Source organism: Bos indicus, chromosome 28, assembly GCF_029378745.1.
Source record: "Bos indicus isolate NIAB-ARS_2022 breed Sahiwal x Tharparkar chromosome 28, NIAB-ARS_B.indTharparkar_mat_pri_1.0, whole genome shotgun sequence".
Taxonomy (NCBI): domain Eukaryota; kingdom Metazoa; phylum Chordata; class Mammalia; order Artiodactyla; family Bovidae; genus Bos; species Bos indicus.
In genome coordinates, this window is record NC_091787.1 from 10,191,094 (window position 1) to 10,203,124 (window position 12,031).

A 12,031-nucleotide genomic window follows, 5' to 3' on the forward strand; every position below is an offset into this window, starting at 1 on the left:
AGGGGTGGAAGGCAGGTGACCCCACCCATCTCTGCGATTTCAGTCCAGTATTTACTCCTTACCAGACTTCTGTGTCTCTGTCTATGAAAATAGGAGATGAGATCAGATGATCTGTTTAGCTTTCGATATCCAATGATGACAATTCAAATGTGACTGCGTTTCGATCCTTCTAGGGTATCTGATTGGTGGTGACGTCCTCAGGTTGCTTCATGGACACATGGATGAATGCCTCACTGTCCCTTCAGGAGAACACGGTGAAGAGCAGCGGAGGTTGGTACCTGGGCCCAGAGCTTTAAGCCTTTCATTTTCATGTTTTGATACAATTTTTATAAATTAAGGATAGGTCTGTTCAGGCCATTCATGTAATAGAAAGTGGGCCACTATGGTTTGTCTGTCCACTGAAGCGATCCATTTGTTGATTTCCTCTGAAATTTTTTTCTCATATTAGGTTTTCACTGCCTATCAGTAGAGTTGCTGAAAATTTTTGTATAATGAAACCATGGTTAGAAGCATTGAATACAAGAAACTGAGTGGGAAGAGTGAACACATTTAATTACTTAGGGCTTCATTAAATGTTCTTTTTTTTTTTTTGATGAATTCTCTTTCTGGAATGTTTAGTCTCAAATTCAGTTTCAAAGTCAGAGTTCTCAAAGTGCCCAGAAGTTTAGGACCTTTTTCTGTTACCTCCCATTGACTGATGTGTGTGCTAAGTTGCTTCAGTCATGTCCAGCTCTTTGCGATCTTATGGACTGTAGCCCACTAGGCTGCTTTGTGCATGGGATTCTCTAGGTAAGAATACTGGAGTGGGTTGCCATGCCCTCTTCCAGGGGATCTTCCTGACCTAGGGATCAAACCTGCGTCCCTTATGTCTCCTACATTGGCAGGTGGGCTCTTTACCACCAGTGCCACCTGACATAAGTAAAAAAATTAATCATTTCCCCTAATATTTTATGTGATTTTAATACTGCTCTTATGTTAATATTATTTTGCACTGGGCCAAGATAGAAGTAGTCTGGATCACAGGAAAAAATGCACAAGTAATAAAAAAGCATGAAAATATTTAGGGTGATTTGAATGTTTCATTTGCCTCACAAATTAATGAATGGATATGGTAGGATGTGTAAGAGATTACTGTGAGAGAAGGCATGATCTGGATGATTTATTACATGGCTTTAAGTCTTCTGGTGGAGATTTCTAATAATATATGCATATTTAGAAATGAAAACATTTAGAAAATTAATAGCAATCATTTAACTAGCTGTTTAACTTTGGGAAAAATCAGTCTGAGACCTGGATACTAGTCTTAACCTCTCTTGCCAGACAGAGCTAGTTATGGTGAAGTGTGAAATGCAGAGCCTGAAAAAATTCCCCAAACTAAAAAGTGCTGCTTAAAGCAGGCTAGGAAGAAGATGTTGATGGTGTTGATAAGGCTTTGTATGAAAATGAGAGGGGCTTCAAAAAGCTGTTGTTTTGAGGGATTAATTCTGAACAAAAATATGAACAGAAGTGTGTCCTGGAAATAGTAATTATTGTGGAGTGATGAGGGGCAGGATGGAAGGAGGATAGAAGCTAGATAGGAGGGAGGAGTTGGATCAGCTTTTGAAGGCTCCTTAGTGCAATAACCATGGGTTGGCTCTTACTCTGAGTGAGTTGGGAAGGAGTGTGTGGGGATGAGCAGGGATAACATAGTCAATATCTTTGAAAAGTGTTGCTCTGATGAACGAGAGAACTTAGACCAAAGGTAGAGAGATTGTGGATTGGGGAAACCAATCCAATTGAATCAGAAGGCTGATGTAGTCATTCATATGAGAGAAAAGGAAAAGCTTAGCTTGGACAGTGGCCATTTGAATAGGATGGCCTGGTTCAGAGATATTTCAGGTCAGATTGATTGACTGGTTTAAGGATGAACTCAATGTGGTTGCTGAGAGTGTATCAGATTTAAGGGTGAGCTGATTCAAAGGAAGAGAGATGATGTTAAAGATCGTAGGAGATATACAAATATGGTATGAAGGACTGAATGAGATTTTGGACACTGGTGAGTACAAAGGGTCATGGGAAATAAAGGGTTTATGGGAAATTGGAATTTTTGAATCTTTAACTTAGACAAAACTTGGGTTGGATATGGATCACAAGTGCGTGTAGGGTAGTTGAAGGAATGGAAGCCCTATATAGAGAGGAAGGAACTGTAATTAAAGGGGTATGTTTAGCAACTTGGGCATAGCTTTAAAAAGTATGCTAAGAGCAACCTAGATGTCCATTGACAGATGAATGGATAAAGAAGTTATGTTACATATATACAATGCAATATTAGTCAGCCATAAAAATGAATAGGGCTTCCCTGGTGGCTCAGATGGTAAAGCGTCTGCCTGCAGTGCGGAGACCTGGGTTCGACCCCTGGGTTGGGAGGATCCCCTGGAGAAGGAAACGGCAACCCATTCCAGTACTCTTGCCTGGAAAATTCCATGGATGGAGGAGCCTGGTAGGCTACAGTCCATGGGGTCACAAAGAGTCAGACACAACTGAGTGACTTCACTTTCTTTCTTTCTTTTCATAAAAAAGAATGAAATTAGACCATTTGTAGTGACGTGGATGAAGCTAGAGTCTGTCATAAGAATGAAGTCAGAAAGAGAAGAAGGTTGTATGGGACTTTAGAAAAATGGTACTGATTAACCAATTTGCAGGGCAGGAATAGAGATGCAGACATAGAGAACAGACTTATGGATATAACATGGGAGAAGGTGGGGAGAATTTAGAGAGTAGCATTAACATATATATACTACAGTGTGTAAAATAGATAGATAGCGGGAAGCTGCCCTCAGCCTGGTGCTCTGTGATGACCTAGAGCAGTGGAACGGGGAGGTGGGAGGGAGGCTCAAAAAGGAGGGAATATATGTATATTTATAGCTGATTCACATTGTTGTACAGCAGAAGCCAACACAATATTTTAAGGCAATTATACTCCAATTAAAAAAATGTTTTTGCAGTTTGCAAAACCTTGACATAGATAAACTAGAGAGGAGGCTGAGGATGGAGTCCTAGAGAAGGCTGACACTTAGAACATGGACAGGCAAAGGAGAGTTGCTAGAAAGCCAGAATGGTAGTTAAGTGGAGAACCAGGGAAGTTATGGAGTCCAAAGGAGGATTGTTGGTGTAGATGTGTTCGATGCTATCATATAATCATAGAGACTTAGGAGCAAAGAGACACTGTGCCATAGTCTTTGGAGTCTTAATTTCTGATTTGTTAAATCAAGCACTTAAGCCAAGTGATTTTTTGAGCCCTTCTACTGTTTGTACACTTACTGCAGAGATTAGGGATGTAGAATTAGACAGACCTAGGCATGGGCCTCTCCTCTGCCCCTTACTAGTTGTGTGACTCATGAAGATGACTAAATTTCTTTAAACATAATTTTTCTCCTCTATAAAATGCAGTTTAAATACTAGCTGCTACTTCATGGGATGGTTGTGAAGGTTCAGTAAGAAAATGCACATAAAATCGTGATGCATATTAAGAGATCAACAAATGTATTGTTGCTTTTGTTGTTACTGTTATCACTATTATTTAGAAGAACAACATTTAGTCAGATATGGAAGCATAAAGAATGGTAGAGCGTAGATTTTAGAGAAAGAGAAGCTAAACTATATCAAAGAAAATCCTCTACTGTTTTGAACTGAATGTGGCATGTATGTGGTGGAGAAGACCCCTTTTTCTTGATCAGCTTTAGAACCCAAATGGATGAGCGTAGTTTTTGTAGAGTTTTAATTCTCATTTTCAAATGAGAATATTCAGCATCCCAGATTTCCTGGACTAAGCTCACTGGCAGTGACTTCAGTTTTCCATCTCTCCTGGATATTAGAGAATTTTTTTTTTTAATTGTATTGCACAGTTATGTCGAACCCATGCCCCCTGCAGTGAAAGCAGAGTCCTAACTCCTGGACTACCAGGAATTCCAGAGAATCTGTATGTTAAAGACGTGATTTATGAAACATGATACTTACAGAGCAGATTTCCTGCTAACTCATTTTTTGTTGGAAGGGAGTCTTTCATTTTTTTAATTATTATTTTATATTGGGATATAGTTGATTTACAATGTCATGTTAGCAGGTATGGCCCAAAGTGATTCAGTTGTACGTATATATGTATCTATTCTTTTTCAGATTCTTTTCCCGTTGTAGGTTATTGCAGAGTATTGAGTAGAGTTTCCTATGCTATACAGTAGGTCCTTGTTGATTATTTTATATTGTGTGTGTGTTAATCTCAACCTTCTAATTTGTCCATCCACCTTCCACCTTTTCCCTTTGGTAACCATAAGTTTATTTTGTGAGTCTATTTTGTAAATAACTTCAATTGTATCTTTTTTTTAGATTCCATATATAAGGGATGTCTTATTAAATTTGTCTTTCTCTGTCTGACTTAGTTCACTTAGAATGATAATGTCTCCTGCTAATTCTTTAGATTGTTGGTTATTAATCATTTCTGAGAAAACTTGAGGAAATGTCAAAGACATTTTGATGTTGTTCTGGGTCCAATTTTCCATTGCATCCTTATTGAAGACTACTCCCCCATCCTGGAATTATTCTTTTCTAAATTTCTTATTAGAGTATAGTTGATGTACATGTTGTGCCAATCTTTCTGTAAGAATGTGACTCGGTTATATACATATAACTTTGTGTATACATATATACATATTCTTTTCTATATTCTTTTCCATTATATTTTATAGTAGGATATTCAATATAGTTTCCTGTGGTGTATACAGTAGGACCTTATTGTTTATCCATTCTAAATGTACTTGCAGTATTATTCTTGATTTAATGTTGATTATTTCTGTGTCAAATTAATCTCAACATGCATTCAGATCAACATATTGCTCTCTTTAGGTAGTGATGTCAGTAAGAACACATTTCTATTGCCCCTTGTACAGCGTGTTTACATGGGTAAAATTAAATGAAAATGGATATCAAGTCATGAGGGAGAAAATAAGTCAGAAATAGGCAGCAGGAGCATGAGGGATCTTGCTTAAGAAGGAGGGTTACCTATATCTTGATTATACAGTGAAATTGAGCAATTACTTGCAAATAATGATAAAAGTAGTCCTTAAATTTTATGTTTACAGAGCACTGTTTCTTTCACACCTCTGTTTAGAAATGTCTTTCTCTCCCTCTATCCTTACCGTACATCAATTTCAATGTCTTGCAGAATGAGGGGGCAGCAAAGGAAAGCACAGCCAGGAGGCAACTTTTCTTTAATTGGTAGGACTCTGTATGAGAAACACATAATGACAACCTAAAAAATATATTTTGATTTATTTTTTTAAAAGAAGTAAAAATTGACTTTTGGACAGCAATAGGAGAGTTGGAGAAGATCCAGGGAAATATGTAGACCTTTCTTTTAACTCATAACTCTTATAGCCAGGCTATACACAATTATACGTATGAAATTATATGTGTGAAAGTGAAGTCTCTCAGTCGTGTCCGACTCTTTGTGACCCTGTGGACTGTAGCCCACCAGGCTCCTCTGCCCATGGGATTCTCCAAGCAAGAATACTGGAGTGTGTTGCCATTTACTTCTCCAGGGGATCGAACCCAGGTCTCCTGCATTGCAGGCAGACACTTTAACCTCTGAGCCACCAGGGAAGCCCATCAATTATATGTATACATAGTATGAAAAGGCAAAAAGATATGACACTGAAAGATGAACTCCCCAAGTAGGTAGGTGCCAAATATGCTACTGGAGAAGAGTGGAGAAATAACTCCAGAAAGAATGAAGAGACAAAGCCAAAACAAAAACAACACCCAGTTGTGGATGTGACTGGTGATGGAAGTCAAGTCTGATGCTGTGAAGAGCAATATTGCATAGGAACCTGGAATGTTAGGTCCATGAATCAAGGTAAATAGGAAGTGGTCAAACAAGAGATGGCAAGAGTAAACATCAACATTTTAGGAATCACTGAACTAAAATGGACCGGAATGGGCAAATTTAATTCAGATGACCATTATATCTACTACTGTGTTCAAGAATCCCTTAGAAGAAATGGAGTAGCCCTCATAGTCAACAAAAGAGTCTGAAATGCAGTACTTGGGTGCAATCTCAAAAATGATGGAATGGTCTCTGTTCGTTTCCAAGGCAAACCATTCAGTATCACAGTAGTCCAAGTGTGTCCTGAAACCAGTAATGCTGAAGAAGCTGAAATTGAATGGTTCTATGAAGACTTACAGGACCTTCTAGAACTAACACCAAAAAAAGATGTCCTTTTCATCACAGGGGACTGCAATGAAAAAGGAGGAAGTCAAGAGGTACCTGGAGTAACAGGCAAATTTGGCCTTGGAGTACAAAATGAAGCAGGGCAATGCCTAACAGAGTTTTGCCAAGAGAACTCACTGGTCATAGCAAACACCCTCTTCCGACAGCACAAGAGAAGACTCTACACATGGATATCACCAGATGGTCAATTCCGAAATCAGATTGGTTATATTCTTTGCAGCCAAAGATGGAGAAGCTCTATACAGTCAGCAAAAACAAGACTGGGAACTGACTGTGGCTCAAATCATGAACTCCTTATTGCCAAACTCAGAATTAAATTGAAGAAAGTAGGGAAAACCACTAGACCATTCAGGTATGACCTAAATCAAATTCCTTATGAACATACAGTAGAAGTGACAAGTAGATTCAAGGGATTAGATCTGATGGACAGAGTAACTGAAGAACTATGGATGGAAGTTCGTGACATTGTATAGAAGGCAGTGATCAAGACCATTCTCAAGAAAAATACAAAAAAGACAAAATGGTTGTCTGAGAAGGACTTACAAATAGCTGAGGAAAGAAGAGACACTAAAGGCAACAGAGAAAAGGAAAGGTATACCAATTTGACTGCAGAGTTCCAAAGAATAGCAAGGGGAGATAAGAAAACCTTCCTCAGTGATTAATGCAAAGAAATAGAAGAAAACAATATAATGGGAAAGACTAGAGATCTCTTCAAGAAAATTAGCAATACCAAGGGAACATTTCATGCAAAGATGGGCACAATAAAGGACAGAAATGGTATGGACTTACAGAAGCAGAAGATATTAAGAAGTGGCAAGAATACACAGAAGAACTATACAAAAAAGATCATCATGACCCAGATAACCACGATGGTGTGATCATTCACCTAGAGCCAGCCATCCTGGAATGCGAAGTCAAGTGGACCTTAGGAAGCATCACTACAAACAAAGCTAGTGGAGGTGATGGAATTCCAGTTGAGCTACTTCAAATCCTGAAAGGTGATGCTGTGAAAGTGCTGCACTCAATATGCCAGCAAATTTGGAAGACTCAGCAGTGGCCACAGGAGTGTAAAAGGTCAGTTTTCATTCCAATCCCAAAGAAAGGCAATGCCAAAGAGTGCTCATATTACTGCACAATTGCACTCATCTCACACCCTAGCAAAGTAATGCTCAAAATTCTCCAAGCCAGGCTTTACCAGTACATGATTCTTGAACTTCCAGATGCTCATGCTGGATCTAGAAAAGGCAGAGGAACCAGAGATCACATGGGCAACATCTGCTGTATCATCAAAAAAGCAAGAGAGTTCTAGAAAAACATCTGCTTTATTGATTACACGAAAACCTTTGTGTGTATCACAACAAACTGTGGAAAATTCTTCAAGAGATGGGAATACCAGACCACCTTACCTGTCTTATGAGAAATCTATATGCAGGTCAAGCAGCAATAGTTAGAACCGGACATGGAGCAATGGACTGGTTCCAAGTTGGGAAAGGAGTACAAGAAGGTTGTATATTGTCACCCTGCTTATTTAACTTCTATGCAGACTACATCATGGGAAATGCTGGCCTGGATGAAACACAAGCTGTAATCAAGTCTGCTGGGAGAAGTATCAATAATCTCAGACACACAAATGACACCACTGTTATGGCTGAAAGTGAAGAAGAAGTAAAGAGCCTCTTGATGAAAGGGAAAGAGGAGAGTGAAAAGCTGGCTTAAAATTCAACATTCAAGAAACTAAGATCATTTTCACCCAGTCCCATCACTTCATGGCAACTAGATGGGGAAACAATGGAATCAGTGACAGAATTTATTTTTTTGAGCTCCAAAATCACTGCAAATGGTTACTGCAGCCATGAAATTAAAAGACAGTTTCTCCTTGGAAAAAAGCTATGTCTGATCTAGACAGCATGCTAAAAAGCAGATACATTACTTTGCTGACAAAGGTCTGTCTAGTCAAAGCTATTTTTCCAGTAGTCATGTGTGGATGTGAGAGTTGTGCTATAAAGAGAGCTGAGCGCAGAAGAATTGATGCTTTTGAACTGTGGTGTTGGAGAAGACTCTTGAGAGTCTCTTGGACTGCAAGGAGATCCAACCAGTCCATCCTAAAGGAAATCAGTCCTGAATATTCCTTGGAAGGACTGATGCTGAAGTTGAAACTCCAGTACTTTGGCTACCTGATGTGAAGAACTGCCTCATTGGAAAAGACTCTGATGCTGGGAAAGATTGAAGTCAGGAAGGAGCAGAAGATGAGATGAGATGGTTGGATGGCATCACCAACTCGATGGAAATGAGTTTGAGCAAGCTCTGGGAGTTGGTGATGGACTGTGAAGCCTGGCATGCTACAGTCCATGGGGTCACAAAGAGTCATACACAACTGAGCAATTGAACTGAACTGATACACAATTATATTCTGTTATTAAAGTTTAATAACTAATGTCACATACAGTTTGTTATGAGAAGTAGTTGAATTGATTAAGGAGATCACTGTAAATTACAGTTAGTTCTGAGCAATTTAGGACCATTTTTGGTTGTAAATCCTTGTTAGTAAGTAAATTTCTCTATCTGCTCATGCCTTGTTCCACTGACAGTTTTTGAATATACATAACACAACTCTTACTTGTAACAATTTAAGATGCAATTCAGTGATGAGTACTGCAGTTCTAAATACTGATGCATTGATCTTTTATATTATCTTTACAATTTTTCAAGTATGTTGATTTGCATTGTTGTGTTAATTTCAGGGATACAGCACAGTGGTTCAGTTATACATATATATGTTCTTTTTCATATTCTTTTCCATCATTATTTATCACAGGAATTGCAATATAGTTCCCTATACCATTCATTAGGATCTTGGTGTTTACCCATCCTATATATATTAGTTTGCCTCTGCTAATCCAAAACTCCCAATCCTTCCGTCTGTTACCCTCCCCACTTTGGCAGTCACAAATCTGTTCTGTATCTGATGGATAAATCCTACTCACATTTAAATTTGCATATGTATGTTGTTTCCTGTGCATTCTCATGGGAGTTTTAATCAGAGTCCTAGAACGAAGAGCATATATTGTCCCATTCAATTAAGTGTAATTGAATTGGAGAATGAGGCCTACCAAAGTTAAAAAAAAAAAAAATATATATATGTATATATAGTTTATTTGTTTGTTTCCCCATGCTTCCTGTTCATGTTGCTTTTATGGATTGAATATTGACATGTTTGCAAAATAAACCATCACTGTGGTTTTATTTTAAATTTCTTGAGAATTTTTCAGAAAGATACATGGCTCTAAAACTACCAGTATCCAACTTGTCTGAACAACAAGAGTCATAAAAGTATCATCAATGAGAGTTGGGAGCATTCAGGTGAAAGGGAGGAATGCAATGAAGATTAACTGTAGAATTGTAGTTTCTTAGTTCTTCAAACTCTTCAAATAGTGAGATAGAATAAATTAAGGATGAACAAGTTCAGGTGCTTGGCAAGAGATTTGTCAGATGCAACACAGTTTTTAATTATTGCTTTTAAAGTAAGATTTCATTCTTGAGGCTTGAAATTTGATTGCCAGTTTTTATTTCAAGCATGAAATCTTTTACATGAGGATATTTTGTATTCTAGATTCTGTCTCTGGATTGTACCTTATTTACTTCTGTCCATTTTTTATGTGAATATAATAAAATATCAACAAACATATTTCTTTTATGTGTATACACTTTTACTAATGGTTTAAATATGCACTCTCTGAATTATGTCATACTTTTAAATGAATAGATTTTAAAAGGGATCAGTTAGGAGAATATTATTCAGAATTATTGTTTGGTACCTCTAATGTGCAAACCATTGTTAGGGGAACTCTTTTTTGCTAAGTATTATTGATATGTTAAAACATGTTTTACCACATAGCTCATAAGTAGTTTTATTCACTCAATAAAAATTTGTGAAAAGACTGCCATTTTCTGGGTGCTGGGGTTATAATAGTATCTAAAAGATACCAAGTCACTTTTCTCAAGGAGTTTACATCCTAGTGGGGATATTTGACAATAAAAGCTTAAAATGCTGGTCTATAAATGCACACACATATACATGCATGCATAGATAAAGCACACCCAGTGATGTGTGTGGTCTTGGGGTTGAGGGGAGAGAGAGGGTGGGTGAAAGAGAGGTTGTCTTGTTTCCGTCTTACCAGGCATCACTGTTGGCATGTGATACTTGCTCTGTCCTCTTGCTCTCAAATGCAGAACTGTTAAGTCATTGTTTCTGACAATGTCTGGAGATAAATGCTACATTTGCTTTCCAGAAGTGACTCGGCAGGCAAAAGCCTTGCTGTGTGTATGCATGAGAATATTTTTACCTTCATGCCCCTTTTAATATATGACCTAATGAGCTTTACTTGGTAAATAATTGATTAAGGCATGAGATGGGTGTGATCTAATGAATTAAATGTCTCTCTGGCTTAGCAGAAGATGTGTGGTTTATATCTGAGTACACAATTGGATGACTAATATCCTGCAGGGTATGTATGTCCTCAGTCACTACCTTGGAGCAAGCTTCCAAAGCTGCTCTGTTTTGCTCCAAAATGGTCAGGTTATCACACAAGAACTTTTCTTTCTTCTCTATTCCTTCATATCCTGTGCATACCTCTTTAGCCTTGGTCTGGAAATAAGACAGGTTTGTCAAATAGTTTTACTAGAAGAGTAAGCACATGAAGGGGAGCTGTTCTCGATTCTTTGTCTCTTCTCCATGGAAAGAACTTCAGTCTTTCAACTAAACTTACCCTCCCTGCTGATTGCGGAGAGCAACCTGATCTTGCTTTGGCCTGTCATCCTTTAGGAGCCTGACTTGGTCTAGAGTCAAACTCTCAGAGAATGACTGGGCTAGAAGACAGTATTTACAAAAACACAGGCTTTGGTATTTCCCTGGTAGTCCAGAGGTTAAGACTTCGGCTTCAAATGCAGGATGCGGGTTCTATCCCTTGTCAGGGGCTAAGATACCACAGGCTGCAGAGCACCAAGAAAAATTTTTTTTAATTCTTTAAAATAATTAAAAATACAGACTTTGAAGGCAAAGGATTGAAAATATAAATATTGGAGCCATTCGATTTCAGTAAAAATTAAAAAGCAATTGAAGTGTTTTCACTGAAAGTGAGTGAATTGCAAGAGACAATAGATTAAACATCAACATTGAGGAAAAAAAGAGAAATCTCCCAGTTATTTTCTCAGTGAAAATTTAAGACCATTTTCACTGGTTCACATTTAGTTTTTTAACTTAATCCAGGTGTAAGCAATATCTTTCAGGAAGAAAAGAAAAGACAAGCTTCCTCTTCTTTTTAGTTTCCACGACTTTGTGGTTGTATTTTATTCTGTATAGACCGAAAAGTAAAGGTGGCAGAGTGTATTTTGTTATTTTCCTGCTCCAGTTGTATTTATATGATTCTTTTAATATGGAATCAGAGTGTAAGGATGTTACTGTTTTTAATCCACAATAATTCATTTACATTTTATATAGATGCGTTATGTCAAAACATGACCTTTCTGCTTGTAAAACAACTTCAATAGAAATCTCACAAACTCAGCCTTGAGTAAATATGTAATACTTCTTTAAGTGCTGTATAGGCATATACTTCTTGATTTCTCTGTTAGATGAAGAGATTCTTGACAGCTTGCCTTAGCACTTGCCTGGGGCTGAGCTGATCAGCCAAACACTCTCATAGGCACATACATAGTAGATGGGGTCCAAGCAGAAATTCTACTGACGTAATATATAATTATCTTTTAATC

General features: G+C 37.9%; 1 protein-coding gene across 3 annotated transcripts in view; it reads left to right on the plus strand.

The window, feature by feature from the left end:
- Positions 1 to 12,031, plus strand: part of RYR2 (ryanodine receptor 2) — an 832,848-nt gene that overhangs the window by 363,850 nt on the left and 456,967 nt on the right. For all 3 annotated transcript variants that reach the window (XM_070781954.1, XM_070781952.1, XM_070781953.1), the window contains one exon: positions 174 to 270. In XM_070781954.1, the coding sequence (XP_070638055.1) occupies positions 174 to 270 (97 nt within the window). The remainder of the gene's footprint in view (positions 1 to 173; positions 271 to 12,031) is intronic.